This window comes from Copadichromis virginalis, linkage group LG1 (assembly GCF_057382275.1).
Source record: "Copadichromis virginalis isolate Kocher_CV1m ecotype Utaka linkage group LG1, C_Virginalis_male_GT1.1, whole genome shotgun sequence".
NCBI classification, from domain to species: domain Eukaryota; kingdom Metazoa; phylum Chordata; class Actinopteri; order Cichliformes; family Cichlidae; genus Copadichromis; species Copadichromis virginalis.
In genome coordinates this window covers 20,659,256-20,679,407 of record NC_140618.1, presented here as the reverse complement: position 1 = coordinate 20,679,407, position 20,152 = coordinate 20,659,256, and the positions used below count along the sequence as shown (strand labels likewise).

General features: G+C 40.4%; 1 protein-coding gene across 1 annotated transcript; it reads left to right on the top strand.

Annotated features, from left to right (window-relative positions):
- The first annotated feature begins 1,026 nt into the window (after nucleotides 1–1,026).
- On the top strand, nucleotides 1,027–19,917 carry LOC146718685 (polycystin-1-like protein 2). The gene is made up of 41 exons (XM_085465018.1): nucleotides 1,027–1,348; nucleotides 2,162–2,320; nucleotides 2,412–2,600; nucleotides 3,710–3,820; nucleotides 4,004–4,151; nucleotides 4,237–4,466; nucleotides 4,555–4,965; nucleotides 5,065–5,192; nucleotides 5,298–5,445; nucleotides 5,867–6,065; nucleotides 6,163–6,274; nucleotides 6,355–6,496; nucleotides 6,603–6,830; nucleotides 7,610–7,752; nucleotides 7,858–8,037; nucleotides 8,151–8,288; nucleotides 8,743–8,889; nucleotides 8,980–9,104; nucleotides 9,180–9,300; nucleotides 9,696–9,824; nucleotides 9,904–10,129; nucleotides 11,016–11,206; nucleotides 11,305–11,535; nucleotides 11,707–11,808; nucleotides 11,956–12,134; nucleotides 12,220–12,366; nucleotides 12,470–12,669; nucleotides 13,684–13,907; nucleotides 14,000–14,216; nucleotides 14,297–14,763; nucleotides 15,010–15,106; nucleotides 15,228–15,368; nucleotides 15,451–15,636; nucleotides 15,918–16,248; nucleotides 16,905–17,038; nucleotides 17,132–17,259; nucleotides 17,364–17,524; nucleotides 18,636–18,846; nucleotides 18,981–19,082; nucleotides 19,169–19,300; nucleotides 19,447–19,917. Exons 1-41 carry the CDS (start codon nucleotides 1,027–1,029, stop codon nucleotides 19,612–19,614), a joined length of 7,485 nt encoding a protein of 2,494 aa, XP_085321144.1. The 3' UTR covers nucleotides 19,615–19,917.
- The last annotated feature ends 235 nt before the right edge of the window (nucleotides 19,918–20,152 follow it).

The following is a 20,152-nucleotide window of genomic DNA, read 5'->3' as shown; positions in this document are numbered from 1 at the left end:
ATTATACATATTATTGGTTGTATGTGTTTTTAAAGTCACTATTTCTATTTTTATTCTTTAACAATCATGATTATTTTCTGTAACACAGCAATTTAACACTGTAATCCACATGTGTCAAACTCCAGGCCTCAAGGGCCGCTGTCCTGCTTGTCTTCCAACTAACCTGCCCTTGTAGCTTTTTATTGGCAAAGCACACACATCTCAAAAACAAGCAGGATGCTGGCCTTCATGGACTGGAGTTTGACACCCCTATCTATCTATCTATCTATCTATCTATCTATCTATCTATCTATCTATCTATCTATCTATCTATCTATCTATCTATCTATCTATCTATCTATCTATCTATCTATCTATCTATCTATCTATCTATCTATCGACATTTTAACTGTTTCCGCTCTCGAGGTCCCTTCACATGTTACCTATGTACATGGTTGCACACACTAAAAAGTAATTATTGCTTTAATTATTCATTAAGTGAATAATTCCAGGTATTTTCCACAAAATACATTTTGACATGTCACAGCAGGTAGAAAAAGCAAACTTACTGTTTTGCTATGACTGTTTGCCCTTGAAGAGATGGAAGTCATTGTCAGTGTGATTCGTAACAAATTAAAATCTCAGCTCTCAAGAATACAGAGCTTTCTGTGCAGGGGAATTCATTAGTGTAGAATTGCTCCAATAATTTTTTTTTGATTATCCTTAAAGGTGTGTTTTAACGTGAACAAGTCTGAACAAGATCAAGCTCACAGTGACGGGGGTTACATCAGGTATGACTGTGAGGCTTATCTCACTGTGCAGGTTGTGAAGCTCTGCAGTAATGGAGACAGAGGAGCAATCTGGCTGTTGACAGTGAGCTTTTAACCCTTTTCACTGCACAGGCAGGCTTTGTTTGACTCCAAGGATTATGGCCACATACAAAGCTCTGCACCCATCAAGAAAGCCATCCCTGTCAGAGCTACTGACGTCATTACTCTTTAAAAACAAGATGCTACCAGAGAGTCTGAAGACTGTTCAGCTTCAGAGATGGACAGAACCGCTTCAGCTACGCTCACTTTGGTGGTTTTCTTCCTCTGCTGGAGTTGTCACGCCAAGGACGATACTGAAGCTCAATCCTGCCCAGAATACCAGGAAGGTTTCGATGGCTCGTGCTACGAATTTGTGGATCTGCAGCGATCCTTTCGAGGTGCTGAGGAATGGTGTGAGCGAGGCGGAGGACACTTGGCCTTTATCCTGAACGATGAGACGCAGCAGTTCCTTCAGAAGCACCTGAAGCCTGACAGGAACTGGTGGCTCGGAGTGGCACCTGCTGCTCCCAACCTCACGCTTGACTCTGCTGCCACTGAGGGTGAGAGGAGGCACTGAATGACTTCTTATGACTGTATGCATTTCAGTGCTAACATAAACAGTTAGAAAAAAGGTTTTGCAGAAAGTTAGTAAAATTATTGCTTCTTTAAAATAGACAAGAACTTCTTTGAAACACACTATAAATATTAAGTATTCTGGTGCACTTATTGACAGAAAAGAGGTATAAGTGATCAATGATTATATTACAAAGTGCACCATTTTATCTACTGTTATCTACTGTTCTGATTTTATCTGTTTTGATTTTATATACTGTTTTGTTTGTTTGTTTGTTTGTTTGTTAATTAGTTAGTTAGTTTATTTGCTTGTTTTAATCAATTTTAAATCATGCTTTTTATTTGTTCTTGTTTCTAATATCTCTGTAAAGCACTTTGAATCACCTTGTTGTTGAATTGTGCTATACAAATAAATTTGCCTTGCCTTGCCTTGCCATAAATTTCAGAAATGAAGGCATTATAACCTCTACTGCTATCTCACTGGGCAGCTTGTGTGTGCATTGTAAATAACTGTGATGTGTTTGTTTACTGACATTCGCAGTGAAAGGAGCCCAGTTGGATATCTCAGCCAACAGGTGTAATGGGAGATAATTGTCACTCTTTTGAACTATTCAATAGGGTGGCTGTCACAAGGCCTGATTTACAGTGGTGTGTTTGTTTCCCTTCACAGAGGACAAGACTTTACCATTTATTCACCCCGTCTGTTCTTTACTGTCAGAAAGAAAACAAATGGGCATGCAGTAATAACATTTCCACCGCATTTCGCTTGATTATCAAAAGTAATTGTTGTGCTTTTTCAGGTGTTCTCGCTTGGTTGGACAGCTCAGATGTAAGTTACAGTAACTGGGTTAACTTGCCAGATGATCAAGCAGCCTGCGCGCATGTCCTGAGACACTCAGGCTTTCAGTGGGAAGCTACAGAAAACTGCAGCCAGGAATTTAACTTCATTTGCCAATTTGGTACGCGCCCTTAAAAAACTTCATATATGACAATACAATTATGCTGCTTCTTTTTCTTATGTAAATTTTCTTCCGTTTTTTCTCCCTGCAGATTCTGGGAGATCAATTGCATGTGATGGCCAAAACGCTACACTGCAGTGTGGTTCTGGTCAAGTTATAGAGATTGATGACAGTTTTTACGGTCGTAAAACAATCCACTACTGCCGATCCCAACTTACACCCTCGCCCACGTCTTCCCAGGAAGAGTGCAGCTGGATGGATGTAACAGATTATGTAACAGGTATTATGGGTCACATCTTTTTAATTGACTTGATCCAGCTTTTGATGGCAGCTATGATACAGAAACAGAAAAACATGTTTACAATAGGTTGGGCTACTCGTCATTTACTTAACCAGTTATTTACCTCGTTACATTTTAGAATGGTAAATTCTGCTGATGCGTGCAGTGTTTGTCTTTATTAAAGCAACATCATCCAAAAGCCAAGAAAAAACTTAGTAAAATCAATACTATTATGTTTTTGTTTCTCGATTCGTGTAAAACATAAAAGCCATCATTGCTCTGTGACTGCAGACAAAGGGGTTATACTGCCAGAAACTAAATTCGTGTAATCCCTCCCTGTTGGAGGTGAAAGATGGGTAGAGTGAATCTACATCCATATTCATAGCAGTATTAGTTATGCTGGAGGGGTTAGTAAGCTTCTCCCTCTTTAAAAAGCTTTTATGCAGTCTCACCAGAAGCTTGTAGATACAGAAGGAGGATGTTGAAATTTGATAGTATGAACATTAAATAGCAGCATTCTTTTTAAACATCCTTACCAAAAACAACCTGGGCAAGATTTATTTAGATTTAAATCCCATGTATGGTAGATGCAAGAAATCTGATTGGAACACTTATTCATACTTTTTGGGACCTTCCCCGTCTCCTTAAATTCTGAAGGGAGGCCTTTAAAATCTTGATCAGTCTCCAATAACTCCAGTATTTGAAATATTTGGTTGAAATAATATGCCTTCCAACATATAGGTTGCATTTGCTACACAAATAGCTAGAAGTTTAATGCTTATAAAGTGGAAGGATGAGACATGTCCCGACCACACTCATGGGATCAGAGACTGAGTGCATTTCCTGGACTGACTTTGAAGAGATCAAGTGATAATAGCCATTTATCTTGGTGAAGAATGCCAATTTCGTGACACATTTATTTAAAATAATAAATATTTATATCTCACTTGTTTATCTAGCTAACTCAATTTTAGCATTTATTGTTTTTATTTGCTTTTTGTGTGACTTTTTCTGCGTTGCCTGTAAAGTCTTATCATTAATGTGCAAACCCTAATAAATAAAGTGTGTTTTATTGCCGTTTGCTCGGCTTGCTGTATGTGTTATTGCAGCTCACTGCCACGGACTGCAGGCTTGCCAGGCTGGAGTAGATCTGAGCACTTTTGGTGAACCATGTCCGGCGCTGGGAAGTTACCTGTCTGCAGAGTATCGCTGCAAAAATGGTCAGATGCACGATTTCTTGTTTTATATACACTTTTTGCACTAAACCCATCAGCCTAAACTCAACCTAAATTCATAAAGACCAGCTGATCAAAACAGATTCCATAGTGCTTATGATGTTATGTGCAAAGATCTTTGACTGTATGTTTCCACAAGTCTAATTCAGTGGTGTGATTTCCTCCTAGGGCTTCAGCTGCTGATGAGTAAACTTGCAGCTGTCTTCGATAATGTCACCATCACCGTGAAGTGGCTCCTTCATCCATTCCAGGGAAACTTAACATGCACAGTGAATGCTGGGGATGGCCACACTATTGATCCGTACAGCCCAGAAGAGTGAGCAAAGATTTGCAGTTGACCAAATATGTTAGATGGATCTTAGTACTTTATTTATATCACAAACACTGCTGCTTTTTCACAGGATGGAGAGCACAATTATACACAAATTCACACATCCTGGTGTCTTCCTGGTTGGAGTGGAGTGCACTACCAGTGACTGGAATATCGCAGCTCAGAAGTCTATAACGATTCAGGAGCCAGTTGGAGACTTCAGTGTGATCATGTGTAATGGCCAGAATATGTCAACAGGTGGCACTAAATGCAATGCCCTCTTCAATGTTCCAGTTCAAATCCAACTTGCAGTGGAGGCAGGTGAGTCAGTTTGGCAGCACAAGGGGTGCGACGATACGTCCATTTCTCAAAAATAGAAGATCATTCTGTTCTTATTTTCTGTAACTAGGTACAAATGTTTCCTACACAATTCATCATGAAGCCCATTTAGTCGCAAATCAATCAGTGGGCAGCGGAAAAATGCCACACAATATTACCCTGAATGCAAGCATGGTGGAGAAGCTCGGTCATGGTTGCCACAACTTCACCTTAGCTGCATCTAACAGGGTCACAACCCGCACGGTGTCTGCTCATCTAGAGCTGTGTCTGCTGCATCCCGTTGAAGGCCTGCAGGCCTCTGTGATTGCGGAGGAAGACGTATGTCCCGACTCTGCTGATCTCATCATTAACATTTCACTGGAGCGAGGAGCCCCCGTGGAGCTGCTCTTCACACTCACTGGAGCTGAGGACACTCTGTCGGAGAGCAGAGACATGCTCGCTGATGGCTTGCAAACTTACACATTCTCCAGCCCACTTAAAGGTACTTAAAGCTTGAGTCATGCTCCTGTTAAGACAAAACAAGTACCAGTTATATAGGATTTGTGCCCGATTTGGTTAAACATGATCTCTTTTGGTAAAGGATCTTTGCAAGTGAACGTAAGAGCCACCAATGGTCTTTCATCCTCTGATGTCGATGTGGACTTAGACAAGATTCTTGAGGCTTGCCAGAATTACTCTGACTTTTCACCGAGCACCAATGAACATACAGTATGTAAAATATCATTTTAAACAGAAATAATCTGGGAACTTGTGCAAAATATGTAGCCTGTTGCAGAAATGACTGCAGCACAATGACTCTGTTTTCATCTCCAGGCAGATAATGTGAGTGACAGTGACTCTGCTGACTTGAAAATAATTGCTACTCCTGACACTTTGGTTGACTACACTCAGAGGGTTACACTGACAGTAACTGGAACTGAATCACTGCCTAGCAAAGAACTGGCATATGAATGGGAATGCAGTAAGTACAACACTAATTCACTGATCACTAAATTGTGATATGATGCATGGGTCGAGGGAAACCTGGTCATTCAGATCCTTGTTGAAACCCCACAAGCTCTGCCACTGCATCATCGTGAAATTTGTTTTGGATGTATCGGGAAAATACGTAATCACACAACAGTACAATCAAACTGCAACTGTAATCTGTGATCATTACAAGACAAGAAACACCTAGAAGAGTGCATTATGCCCTAAGTCAAGAAAATTTGCACGGAAAATAGTGTCAGATTGCAGTTTTAGCAAACAGAGCTGATGCTGCACTGCATTGCTTATACAAAATGTTTTATGCTTCATCTTGCTATACCACAGCATTATTATGACATCATTATTATTGTGGTCTTATATTGAGACTGTTTCTGCTTTTTTTTTTTCCCACACAGGAGATTGCAAATGCAAAAACAAAACAATGGATGAAACTCATGTGATTGAACGAGAATGCCTCCCAGATCCATTTGAAATGTTCAGATACATTTTAAGAGTAAAGAGAAGGACTTGGTTTAGGAAATGGGCTGAACTTGGAACAGCTTCTAAATGTGTCTCTGTTGTTCCTTCAAAAGAACTCACAGATGTCACCATCAGGTAAAATGGGTTTAATTAGAAACAATGGTATTTGTACAGGATTGCAAAAATGCATCAGGAACTACAACCAGTTACTTTATGTTCTTAATTCTTGCAGCTGTGATAATTGTGCTTCAATAAATGTGAATGACCAGGCAAAGCTAAGACTGAGCTGTTTGACGACTTGCCCGCATGTAGTTTGGTATATTGAGGACCTTAAACCTTTGACAGTAAGTCTGAAACAACAACAGGAAATGTGGCTAAATAGACCGGTGTGACAAACAAGAAATAACTAATGAGTTCTCCTCAGGGTAGCCTCGGTAGATGCTACTCCAAAGTGGGAAGACGGCCCCTTACGGAGAAGCACGATGGCAACATTGAATATACCGTTCACAGCCAATATCTAAAAGTCTCAAGGGGCATGCAGCAGAACATCACTGTAATTGCTTATGGTGTGTTTTCATGTCATAGATAGACACAGAATGTGTCTTTTAAAATACATTTTTGATCAAAGTCTAGAAAACAAATTATACCTGATTAATTTTTTTTTTTAAACAGACAAGAAGGAGCCGGGGTTTGTCAAGTACACACTTCCGATACCAGACCCCGAGCCAACTGAACCACCTACAAACTCAGTAGTCACAACTGATGCACTGATGGATCCCTCAGTGCCCTCATGTAGCATCTCCCCACCGTCAGGAACTGTGCTCGATGCTTTTGGCATTACCTGCAAAACAACTTCTTTCTGCTCTACAGGCTGTCTCTATTGCTTCAAGACCAACACAGGTGAGAGTGTGGTGGAGTGTAATTAGTGTTATTGATGAAAGCAATCTCACAGCTTTTCTGTTTTGATAGTTTTATTTAGCTTTTTAGCCCTTGCCACAAGAGGTCACCACAGCAGACAGCAACCACATGTTTGATTTGGCAGTTTTATATCTGGAACTAGTGACCTTTTGTTTGCCAAGTGAATATGTAAACCACTACACTATGGGGCCACTAACTCATGAGCAGAATATAAATAAAGCTTTTGTGGTATTTTCGGACCACGTGCCAGCATCAGCTGCTGCTTTATCAGTTCAAACAAATTGTACAGCTCAGTTGAGAAATGTTTTTTTGTTAGATCGTAGCGCTTTAAAATAAAAAATCTCAGTAGGTGGAGTCGTCGTGGTCTGGGTCAGCTGACCCAGCATTTCTCAGTTTGAACTTTCTAGTATTTATTTAAGAGTCTCTTTAATTCCAGGGTTGCTTAATGTTTATGGTTTTCTTGTGTTTTCCTCTTTGCGTATTCAGTTTGTTCTTAGTTCCTCATTCCTTTAGAGCCATTCCTCTTTCCTGTCTCAAGTCTGTGTCTATGATCTTTGTCTTGAAACTTACTTAGTGCGTGTTATTAGCTTTAGGTTTACAGTTTTCAGTTTTCTTAGTACAAATCCCAAACATAAGCTATAAACCTGCCAACAGCCGGAGAAAGTAAATTAGTTTTCATTTTGATACTTTATCAACCAATGTGTAGGTACGTAATTGAGAATCAAGTGCAACCGTGCTAAACTGCTTCTTTTGTCCTTTAGGCACACATCTACGATGCAGTACTTCAAATGAGGTGAGGTCAGTCTTCTTGCCTCTCGGCGATGCCAACAACAAGTACAGTTTGTCTGTTGTGGTGACTGTGAAAAATGAGCGAAAAACAGCAACTTCAACTGTCATCACTCAGGTTGGTCATCAGTCAATTATTACATTTTCTCAAATACAAAAAGGAAGATTAGAGAAATGCTAATGATTAATTAAATAACCTCAGTTATTGTGTTTCTACCTTAAGGTACGGAAAGGTGACTCCAGTGCCTCCGTTAGCACTCTCCAGTCTGCAGTGGAGGACTCTGTGAGTCAGTTAGAGGAGCAAGGTCTGCTCACCGGTGAGGCGCTTGGACAAATATTTGCTTCTGTTTCCGATATGCTGAATACAGTGAGTGGCCAACATCAGAGGGACGAGCGGTCAAAGGTAACAGAATGCAGTTAATGTTATAACTGGACCGGATAACACTGCTGTGATGTTTACGAGGCCCACAACTTGCGAGTGGAGAACATGATAATCATTGTTTCCTTCTCTTTCAGCTGAGAGAGCAAATGCTGACCAGAATGAGTACAGTTCTGCAGGACTGCCCCAGCAACACGACTCAGGAAGTGCAAGTGACCGCCAGAGCTGTGGCTGGGCTCACGCACCGCTCAGAGGAGCTCAGTCCTGCTGCTCAAGTATAATACATTAGATATGCAATAAAGTGCAGTGCAGACCACCTGCTTTGATAAGGCTGTAACAATACCTGCTGTCTGTTTGCATTATTTATTTAAGGATCAGTCTGAAGTCTTTAATCAGTCAAAGCTGATTAAAGACTAAAAATGTGACGTTGGCACAGATGTGTAAAACACAGCAGGATTAAGTGAAACCAGTATTCAATCATGCAAAGTCAGTCAACTTCTTGAGTAGGACTCTTGAGAACAACTGTTGAATTTAACTGTGCAATGAATATATTTTGCAGCAACACCAAGCTAAAAAACAACAACAAATTAAGTTTAAATACTTAATTTGGGTAGTTTAAATACCCATTTAAACTACAGGTTTAGTGTAATCATAAGCCTTTTTTGTAGGCTTAAGGCAAATCAACACTGACCCTTTTGTGGTTTCTGCTGCTGCATTTCCTCTCTCCAGGAAGAAGCGGGTTCTCTGTTGGTAGACCTCAGCTCCTCCCTCAACAGTATCAGCATCAATCAGCAGAGCACAGATGATGTAGAACTGGTGCAAGCAGCTGCACCCATAGTTGAAGCAGCCAGTAATATTTTGAATGTTTCATCAAATGTGAGAACAAAATTATGACATATCATGCTGGATGTCATTCCTACGTCCACTGCGGTCTTTACCAAACAAGATGTTGTATGTTCTCCTTAGAAAAAAGTCTCAGAGTTTCTTCTGACTGGGATAAATAATGTCCAGAGTGCTCTGCTGAATAACAAAGAGCTGAACGGAGAGCCTGCCATCATTGACTCTGGTCAAATCAGTGTGTATGTGAACAGGTAAGACATAACAGGCTCTGACTTGGACATGTGCTCAAGAATTCCTGAAGATAATTATAACACCGTCTTCTCCAGGATTTCTCCAGAAAGCATGCAAATGCTGGATATAAATGCTCAGAAAAACAGCTCCTCGAGTTTTTCCTTCCCTGCTCTTCCTCCTCATATTGTCTCTCCAGATGAGCCAGTGGACGTCAGAGTAAGTGTTTGCACGCTGGAGGGAAGTGGACATCATCATCAGTATATTTTTGAGATTTTTCTCTGTTTTCTGTTCTAGTTTTCTTTTTTAGTCAGCATTTGTTTTTTCCTATAGCTGAAAGTCCACAGTTTAGATTTGATGAACGTATCATTTTAGCTCCAGCAATAAGAGATACAAACAGACCACCTTATTTGTAGGGTTATCTCTCTTTTCTGGCTTTGTAAACTATAAGATGTTGGAACCATTTAAAAGAATTACAAACAAGTAAAATCATAGAAATAAAAGCGAGAAGGAAAAGGTGTTTTCAGAAAGCAAAAGCAAAGTTTTGTAGATGGGAAAAAAAGGCTTCACCAAAATCATCTGAGCCTCTATTTATTGTATTACCTACTTTCTAGATGATGAGTTTTGAGAAGAATCCATATTCTTGGAAGGAGGAGAACATCACAGGAACTGTGGGATCCGTTTCCCTCACCAGAGTGAATGGCAATGTCATTCTTGTTGAGAACTTACCTGAAGAGATAGAGGTACTATTGTATAAGAGATACTTTTATTTACTTTAGTTTAAGAAGCATTTGGGGCATGATGTCTTTTCTGGAGTTTCAGATTCTCCTACCCCGGCTTGACAGTGGACAGGAGAACAGCACAGTCCTGGACCTCGCCAATTTCAGCACATTAATAATTGACGTTCCCTCTCCGGATGTAACACTGGTGCTGAAAACTGAGCCTTCTGAAGACATTTCCTTCATGCTCTTCCTGGGATATAAAGATTATCCAAGTGATAAGGATTATGTAGCCAAGACAAAGATCCCTATAGAGAGCGCGAGAGAAGGTCAGTATTTTGTTTTTAGAAAAGAATATTAGGGTTGCATATAATTAATGTAAATTCCTTTTTTATCTGGGCTTCTTTTTCTTAAAATAACCGACATCCCTAAGTATCATGATAACACAAACACTTCTTTTGCGTACTGCCATGTTAAAGTTTAGGACAGCACAATTAGAAAAAGACTGAATGAGCCTTTTTAGCTTGTTTTGGAGGGGTTTCCAGGAGAAAACCTCTTCTCTCAGAAAGAACATGACAGCACAGCTTAGGGCTACAAAGTTTCATCTGAACAAACCACAAGAGTTCTGGAAGAATGTTTAAAGAGATGAGACCAAAGTGCAGCACCATGTTTGATTAAAACACGCAGGATATCAGCACAAACGCCTAAAACCAAACCTCAGCCTGATTGAAATGCTGTGGTGGGACCTCAAAAGAGCTGTGCATAAACTAATGCCTAAAAATGAAATGAAGAACCATTGTAAAGAAGACTGAGCCAAAATTACATCAGAGATCAATGAAGCCTAGCAGAAAGTGATTATTTTTAAGTTACTGCAGCTAAAGGTGGTTCTACAAGCTCTTGCCGGGCGTGGTAGCTTTCTTTTTCACGTGACTGCAGAACAAACATCCTTTTCATACTTTGCAGATAACAAATAACAGTAGATCCCATTCCTGTGTGGTCATGCATGGTGAATAATGTACTGTATAGTATAATGTAGATGTAAATCTGCATTAAGTTGAAGATAGCTCTCAAATTGTGGGAACCAGAGCCACATTATGAGGGCATCTCTACCTCATGAAGACAAGGATTAAGCATTAAGGTTATGCAAGCAGTAATTATGGTTAAAGTTAGAATGAGTCTTCTTAAAATTATCTCTGTCTCTCTGTTATAACACAGAAGAAAAATTTACTTGGGTGCTGAGTCCCAAAGACAGAACAGATGATGTTGGTGTGCACTACCTTGTTATAAAGCCCATTGTAGAGCCAGGAATCAAATCCATCAACGCCAGTGTCACTGTCATCTCCATCGCTGCCCAGTGCAAATACTGGAATGAAACTGGGTCTTTTTGGAGTGAGGATGGCTGCAGGGTAGGTGGAAAAAAATCACATCCAAACTGATTGCATTATTACTTCCTTAAAATGTGGAGTGTGAGGTTTGATCACCTGGCTTCCTGTTTTGTTCACAGGTTGGTCCACTCACCACACCTTTGGTCACTCAGTGTCTCTGTAACCACTTGACTTTCTTTGGCAGCTCCTTCTTTGTCATGCCTAACTTAGTGGATGTGTCACGCACCGCTGAACTTTTTGCTACATTCACAAACAACCCCGTTGTGGTGTGTTTTGTCGGAGCCATTTTTTGTGCTTATCTATTGGTGGTGGTATGGGCGCGCAGGAAAGACATGCAAGATTCAGTCAAGGTAAAGTAGAGCTTCACCAGTTTACACCTTTTGCTTTTAAGAATTTCATGCTAACCTTCAATGTTTCATCTTGATTTTACTTTAATTTTGTCTTGAAATTAAAATTTTACCATCATGTTTTTAAAAAAAAAAAAAAAATCCTAAACGTTGCCCCATTGCATCCACTTCCAGGTCAAGATAACAGTTCTTGAGGACAACGACCCCTTGGCTCAGTATCGTTACCTGCTGAGTATTAACACAGGACACCGACATGGGGCATCCACTTCCTCTCAGGTCAGTGATGTTGATGCAGACTTGGATGGACTCACAGCAAAGGCAAAACCCATCTGATGTTTTTGTTGAACAACGTATGATTGCGGTATTCTGATGGCTCTCACCATCCAAGCCTCGACTAACCATTTAGTTATTTTTTTATTTTAGGTAACCATAACTCTGCTGGGTACAGAGGGAGAAAGTGAGCCCCACCACCTGACAGATTCGGAGAAGCCTGTGTTTGAGAGAGGTGGGGGGGACATGTTTCTGCTGACCACACACTTTTCTCTTGGAGAGCTGCAGAGCATAAGACTGTGGCACGACAACTCAGGAGATCACCCTGCGTGGTACGTGGGTCAAAGGGAAAAAGGCTAATGATAAGCTTGAGCTGTATCAATATTTTTGAGGATCTATACTTCAATCAATGTGCAGGTATGTTAGCAAAGTGATGGTGCAGGATCTGGAGACTGGTCAAAAGTGGCACTTTCTCTGTAACTCCTGGCTGGCTGTAGATATGGAAGAGTGCACTCTCGACAAGGTATTCCCAGTAGCAACGGAGGTGGATCTAAAGAGATTTAGGTGAGACTTGTCATTTATTCAAGGGATTTTGAATCCACTCTGTTTTTGGAGTTTGTTTTCTTGACTTTAATTTCTTGAATCACTTTTCTTAAAAACTTTTTAGTAATCTGTTCTTCATGAAGACAGCCAAGGATTTCCGTGACGGCCACATCTGGTTCTCTGTCATTAGTCGACCTCCGTGCAGCACTTTCACACGTGTGCAGCGAGTGTCCTGCTGTTTTTCCTTACTGCTGTGCACCATGCTGACCAGCATCATGTTCTGGGGCATCCCCACAGACCCCTCTGAGCAGACGATGGACCTGGGTAAGTAACAAAATGTACACAAAGCTTTCACAAAGCTGAAAAACAACAGTAGGTAAGTAATTTTGTAATGCAAAGTGTTTAATATTTAATCCAAGAGTTTTTGATACTTCTGCATCATAAGTGTAATTTTTTATTTTGTTAAAAACTTTATGAATACAATCAGACACATGCAGCAAATTATGCAAATTAAAATTCATATATGCAAATTGATGTTTAAATACTTTTTGTTAAATAATTTGTTACAAGATTCAATAAACACAACAGGTTCAAATATTTTGATTTTGATGTGAAGAGAAATCTCATGGTTGATGTGGAGTTTGATGCTCATGATGCTCATGTGAGTTTTGGATTCCTGCATTCATTTTATTACACTCTCCATGAATTCTAGTGTTTTGTTTCTTGTTTGGTTCAGTTTTGGGGGCCCTGTTCCCAGTTCAGGTTTTAGAATTGAGTGTTACGATGTGTTTCAGTTTGTTCTAACATTTTATTTCAGTTCATGGCTTGATTTTAGTCTGTTTCCCAGTCTGTATTCCCGTTTCTTTGTTTATGCGCTCGCTCCTTCTGCATCCTTGACTTCCTGCTTAATGGAATCCTTTATGGATGGATCAGGTCTGCTCCTCCCTGATTTTACCTGTTGTTAAAAACTTTCTCATACATCCAGCCCTCACCTGTGTCTTGTTTGTCTATAACTCTGTTGCATATTTGTAGCCCCGTCTTCGCTTTTTTTGTGGTTTGGTCCCAGATTACTTTGCTCACTTGTTTGTTTGGACTTACACTTAGTTTTCAGTATTAAAAGCTTTTCTTTAATTGCACATTTCCTTACCTTCAAGTCTATGCATCGTCAAAACTGACAAGATTTACAAATTTTACATACGTGCAAACGAAAAGAAGAATATCTGATTGATTTTTTACAAAAGATTTGGTAGCAGGAGTAAGTAAGACCAACATAAAAAGATTTAATCTTTCATCAGTGTTCCTTAAAACCCAATTCAAAGTAAGACTTTAACTTGGCAGGTCACATCGAGTTTACCTGGCAACAGGTTATCATTGGAGTTCAAAGTTCAATCATCATGTTCCCCATCAATCTGCTCATCGTGAGTATCTTCAGAAACACTCGTCCTCGAGAGAAAACCACCAAAGCAGATGCAAAACAGGGGAAGACTGTCCGAGTTTCTCCCTCACAGACGTCGTCCCCACAGAAAGAGATAAAGGACATCACACCAGATAACGTGATGAAGGTGAAGTTTATGTTATTTGTACCTCTTCAGTGTAGTACCAGTAAATATTTTGTTCTCCATGTCTGAAGAGCTTGGTGTGGTTTCTTGATTAGGACATAAAAAGAATTGCTCAGTCTCTCTCAAAGGCCATGAAGAGCCCACTGCCACATCTGGAGCTCCATCACGGTCAGCAGGCTGACATCAACAGTCTGCTGTCTCTGGTGGAGGACATCATCAGACAGCAAAACCAAGCCGCTGAAGACTTCTACACTGATTCTTCTAAAAAAGATCAAGCTATGATCCTTAGTTTGGGTGCAGTGAATCTGCAAGGTAAACTGCACTATAATATTATAAATGCTTTTAAATTCTATATATAATTGATGTCCTTCTTTGTGTGTTTGCTTGGACAGAAACCAGTGTGTGGGAGGGCTCTGAAAAAACTTTAGATCTAGCCCAGAAGAAGAGCAACAAGAGCCGGTACCTGTACAGGCAACTGCAGCTTATCGAGAAGGAGCTTGGTATGTTGGGACCTTCTCAGTTTCCAAATCCAGACAGCTACAACCGAGCCATGCAGCAAGTTCATGGAATGAAGGGGCTTCTGGAATACCACCTACCCATGTCAATCCTGGATGGAGACAAGCTCAGCTGTTTCCCCGGGCCAGAGGAGAGTCTTGGTGGGAAGAAGAAATGCTGCCAAGGAGGGCTGCCGTGGTGGTTTGTGTTTATCGGGTGGATACTGGTGATCGCAACCAGTGGTGTGTCAGGATACTTCACTATGATGTATGGGCTAACTTACGGGAAAGACCGTTCTATAAGCTGGCTTATTTCCATGGTGGTCTCCTTTTTTGAGAGTCTTTTTATCACCCAGCCTTTAAAGGTGAGAAACATTACAGTATATGTAGGAGCAGAAGATTTTAGCCCACTTTAGAAGATTTTTTTAACTGACATTTTATTCAATTTTAGAAAATTACTAAACAATATCAAATCCGTTTTTGTGCGAAATACTGCACTGATTTACCTGTATACTGCAATTACTGTTACATTTTCTGAAGACAATCCACTCTAGACAAGCCATTTTTAAATGGGAGAGTCTGTAGGTCAATCTCTCTATCTTTTGCTGCAGGTTCTTGGATTTGCTGCTTTCTTTGCCCTCGTCCTGAAGAAAGTTGACCAGGAGGAATACGGAGAACCAGCCATAGAAGAAAGTCTCAGAAGCCCAGGTAGTTTTATTTTGTATCCTTGGTTTTTTTTTCTTTTTTAATTTTGCATTGCATCTTTTGCATTGTTTTGTGTTGAAGAACAAAAAATGCAATGCATCTAAAATCTAAAATCCTTCCCCAGACAATCCGGATGCAGTCCAGGCAGCAAGAAGAGACAGCACCTGCAGTTTCTATAAACCACCACCTCCCACTGATATCGAGAAGATGCGGAACAACATGATTAAAGAGCAAAAAGTCTTTGCACTCATACGGGAGATTGTCGGTGAGGAAACCACTTTGATTCAAAGCAAGAACAGGAACTAACATTTTAACAAACTGATGTAAGGGATCTGTTTTTGTTGCAGTCTATACGGGATTTATGTGGATGTTACTCCTGGTGGCATACGGTCAGAGGGACCCCAACGGCTACTTTCTGACTCAACACATTCGCAAGAGCTTCAGCAAAGGCATCTCAGACACAATGAGCATTCAAGATGTGTTCAACTGGGCAAACACGACTCTGCTGAGCAACTTGTTTGGAGAGTACCCAGGTCAAATATCAGTGACGCTAATTGGCACACAGAATGTTTTACATGAATCCCTTATGAAATTTGAAAATCTTTTAGTTTAGTTTTGATAGTTTTTTTTAAAATAAATAGCTGAAGCTTATCTTAATTAAAAACAATTTTAAAAATGTAACAATTAAATACAAGATATTAAACAACTCCTGAGAATTTAACAATATTACCCATGTGAAACTAACTCTATATTTATGTAGTAAAGCATAAAGATTCATTAAAATTTCTTCTTGTCATTTGGAAATTGGTACCAGGATTTATCACTGATGGAAACTCAAGGCTTGTGGGCAACGCTCGTCTCCGCCAGGTGAGGGTGCAGAAAAACTCTTGCCACATAGCTCGATCCATGCAGGAGTCTATCCCGGACTGTCACACTCCGTACTCATGGGAGCTGGAGGACATGGGCTCCTACGGCCCAGGTTGGACTCGACCTGTAGGTCGTAATGCTTCAACGAACATTCACGACCCGTGGAAGTACAAGTCTCAGCGTAAACTGAGGGCCTACCCCATCTGGGGCAATGTGAAGCTCTACAGAGGAGGAGGGTTTGTGATGGATCTGGGGCCAGATTTCCAAAACTCCAGCAGGTAGTTAATTTTAATTGCGGGTGACATTATTGCACTTAAATGGTATAAAGAGTAAACTGAAAATATTTAGAATTCAGAGCATTTATCAAATAAAAATATTAAAATTAAAATATTGTTTCATACATAATAATTGCAGTTGTAACTTGTGGGTTGCAGGTTTAATTACTCTTATTAAGACAAAGTAAACTTAAATGTATGATGAGTAGACAGGAGCCATTGCATTGGTCTCCAGAAATATGACTATTATGACCAAATAAGTAATTTGCTTCTCAAAAAAAGATCCACATCCACATGGCTCAGCTGATACTCTTCTCAATGAATATTCACTTTATAAATCACATCTATGCTACACTTTGGGCTACTTTAGCCTGCTCACAGTTGCAGCATGTAGCAGCAGGCAGGTTTTCAACCATCTCCTCCTGAGCTGACTTAATCAGTGTCATATCTCTTAACACTGATAGATGCTTTGCCCTTGCTGGTCAGAAGATCCCATTTATACTGGCAAATCTAAATTTCTGCAGATAGAAAAAACTATCTTGTGTCCCTGACTGGTTCTGATTTGTCTTTTTTATCCTCGTAGGAAAGAACTGTTAGTCTTGAGTCACGTTTTAAAGTACAAAATCTGTAAATTACTTCGTTTATCGTTGCTGCTGTAGAACCCTTCAGTACCTTTATGAGAACACCTGGTTTGACGTGTACACCCAAGCAATCTTTGTTGAGTTCACTGTGTACAATGCCAATGTCAACCTCTTCTGCATCGTCACACTCATGCTGGAGACCACAGCAACAGGTAAGTAGACCAGATGTAGATATTCTGTGTGAGTTGCACAAATCCTCAACCGTTATGAGAACCACCTAATCTGTCATACCGTGTTTCTAACAGGAGCGTTCCAGTTCTGCAGTGAACTTCAGACTGTGCGTCTTTACCAGTCGACCGGTGGCCTTCACATCTTTGTCGTGGCTTCTGAAATCATCTACTTTCTTTTCATCATCTATTACATGTTTGTTCAGGTGCACAAGCTTTATCTTTTCTTTGCTAATATAAATATAAGTTATTACAAGTGAAGTTATACAGTAAATATGCTCACCTGATTCTGTTTCCTATGTGTTTACAGGGAAAGTTGATGAGGAAACAGAAATGGACTTATTTCAAGAATAAGTGGAACCTGCTCGAGTTGGCGATCATCATTCTCAGCTGGAGCGCCCTGTGTGTTTTCATCAAGAGGACTTTACTCGGGAACAGAGACATGAACTATTACCAGAACAACAAAGAGCAGTAAGCAATAAGAAATGCTGTGAGTTTATGAACCACTTATGTATTGCTCTGCCCACCAGGAGCTGCACAAATCAGGTTTTTTTCTATTTCTCAGCATGCAAGGTCACAATTTAGTGGCTCTCCAGTAGCATGACCATGCATTGATGAAACGAATTCACTTTGGCAGAGAGTGCATACATCATGCTGTGCTACTGGTAGTTTGGGAACACTAATTTTAGCTAAAACAAATCATTTGTGTGTGTGTGTGTGTGTGTGTGTGTGTGTGTGTGTGTGTGTGTGTGTGTGTGTGTGTGTGTGTGTGTGTGTGTGTAATCCCTGTGAGCCAAAAGCTCAGGCTTCAGGTTTAAATGGTCTGTTTCAGAGAGTTTTTTATCTTTATAGGGATGGGAAAGGGAGCTAAAATTGTTTGTTTTTGACAGTGGATGAATTGAAGGGCTTTACAAAGGTCTAGTGTACAGCCTTGAATATATCTTCCCCATCTGTCCCCCAGGTCTGCTCAGATCAGGGTGAGGACAACCTCATCATTAGACAGCGAGCGCTAGGGTCCGTGTGGATGTTTGTGTGTCTGTCTGCTTTTTGTGACCACGTGGGCTCGTCCATAGAGAATTTACATTACACCAACAACACATCCACCCCGGGTGATGGATTTCAAGCGGACTTCAAAGAAATATAATAGGGATAACTACTCAGCCGAAGAGTGTCCACAACAAAGACTTAACGTGTGAGAGGATTATTTTTAACTGTGAATCAAGTGAGGCTGTCTAAATAGAGTTCAGGACTGATGTGGAGTTGGAAATGAGCATCAGAGGTCCACTTTAATTCATTTTTAACTGGTAAGTTTTTAATCTTGTGTGTACAAGATGACATAACAAAAATAACTGGTGCACATAAGATAAAAATGTGTGCAGATGGAGAAAGATCACCTTAAGGAAACGAAAACATACATGCAATCCACATCAAGAGTAACTGTGCTATATGACATTTTAAATCTTGATTTATGATTGTGATGGTGAAAATATTTATTTGTATTCTACAGTGAGCAATAAAGGCTTTAAAAATAAAACAATTTAAAGAAAATAAGTCATTTTCTTTCTGTTTCTGCTCTGTCCAGGTTCGTCAGTTTCCATGAAACAGCCAAGGCCGATGCAGTGCTTGGATATCTGATTGCCTTTCTGGTACTGCTGGCTACAGTCAAACTGTGGCACCTGCTGAGACTGAACCCCAAGCTGCACATGATTACAGCCACACTGCAGCGAGCTTGGACTGATATTTCAGGCTTCCTGGTGGTCATGACCATCATGTTTCTGGCCTACTCTATTGCTGTGAGGAGTTTCCCACGCTTAACATCAACATGCTGCTGGAGTCCATGTTTCTCTCTCTGTTTTATGTTTACTTTGTGAAATAGAAGTCATTTAAAGGTGGTCACTGACACAGAGGTGAACTTTCTATTTTCCAGTCTAACCTGATGTATGGCTGGAAGCTGTACTCCTATCGGACTCTGCTTGATGCTGTGCAGACCATGGTCAGCTTGCAGCTTGGTATTTTTAACTATGAAGAGGTCAGTATGAGACAATCATAATTCAACCACAGCTCACTTTTGCTGCTCATCCTCCTTCACTATAGTTCTTGCTTCTGGTCCCACAGGTACTAAATTACAATCCAGTGCTCGGTGCTTTCCTCATCGGGTCCTGCATCGTGTTTATGACCTTTGTGGTGCTGAACCTCTTCATCTCCGTCATTCTGGTGGCATTCACTCAGGAGCAGATACATCACAAGGTAACTCACCCACACCATGTCTGAAATGCTGCTGGTGTTATTGTTCAGTTCCAGTAGAGACCTGATTGTTAACATGTTTTTGTTTTTAATGACCTGAGATGAATTAATAATCCTTGAGTTATACTGAATGCTCACTGTTCTTGCAGCCGTCAGAAGAGGATGAGATTGTGGACCTGATGCTAATGAAAATCTGCAGTTTGTTTGGAATCAAATGTAAGAAAGAAGGAGACGGCCTGACCGGGACGCCAGACACGTCGTCTGCGCCGAATAACACACTCTCAACTATTTCTTCTGGGAATATTCATGATGGATGATAAGTGGGACAGGGATAGAAGGTTAACATTGTGATACCCATCAAATGCTTTGCTTTAGTTCCTGCTTGCCTTCATTAGCATGATTTAGTTGTCATGTTGTTGTTGCTTTGTAACGCAATATTTTAACCCTTCCAAGTGTCTGTATTAGCATTTTTCTGTGCTGCTGCAGAGCTGGAACCATTGTACGAGAAGCTGATGCACTGCAGATGCTAGAAACTGAGGCGATCCTTATTTTATCCACATATGAGGCATTGTACGTAGAATGCAGTTTGTTGTGATAAAGGAAATAAATTAGTATTTATGTGACTAAATCGTGGACAATATGCATTTATTCCATATAGGTACTCATGGATATTAGTGGAAACTTGCACTGGCATTACCCTGGCAAGGCTAATCAATACTGTCATTACTGTCCAGTAGTCAGCAGCCATGCCCAGTAGTTAATAGTAATATACTGAGCACTGTGTTGTGCTTAGCATTATATCCCCATGACCAATTCCTGTAAGAGCATCTCATATAACACAAGTTTAGACAACAT

Coding starts and splice junctions, on each gene's coding strand:
- LOC146718685 (XM_085465018.1), top strand. CDS start 1,027: ATGGACAGAACCGCTTCAGCTACGCTCACTTTGGTGGTTTTCTTCCTC. Junction 8,289..8,742: donor AGCTCAGTCCTGCTGCTCAA/GTATAATACATT, acceptor TCCTCTCTCCAG/GAAGAAGCGGGTTCTCTGTT. Junction 15,637..15,917: donor CTTGTTTGGAGAGTACCCAG/GTCAAATATCAG, acceptor AATTGGTACCAG/GATTTATCACTGATGGAAAC.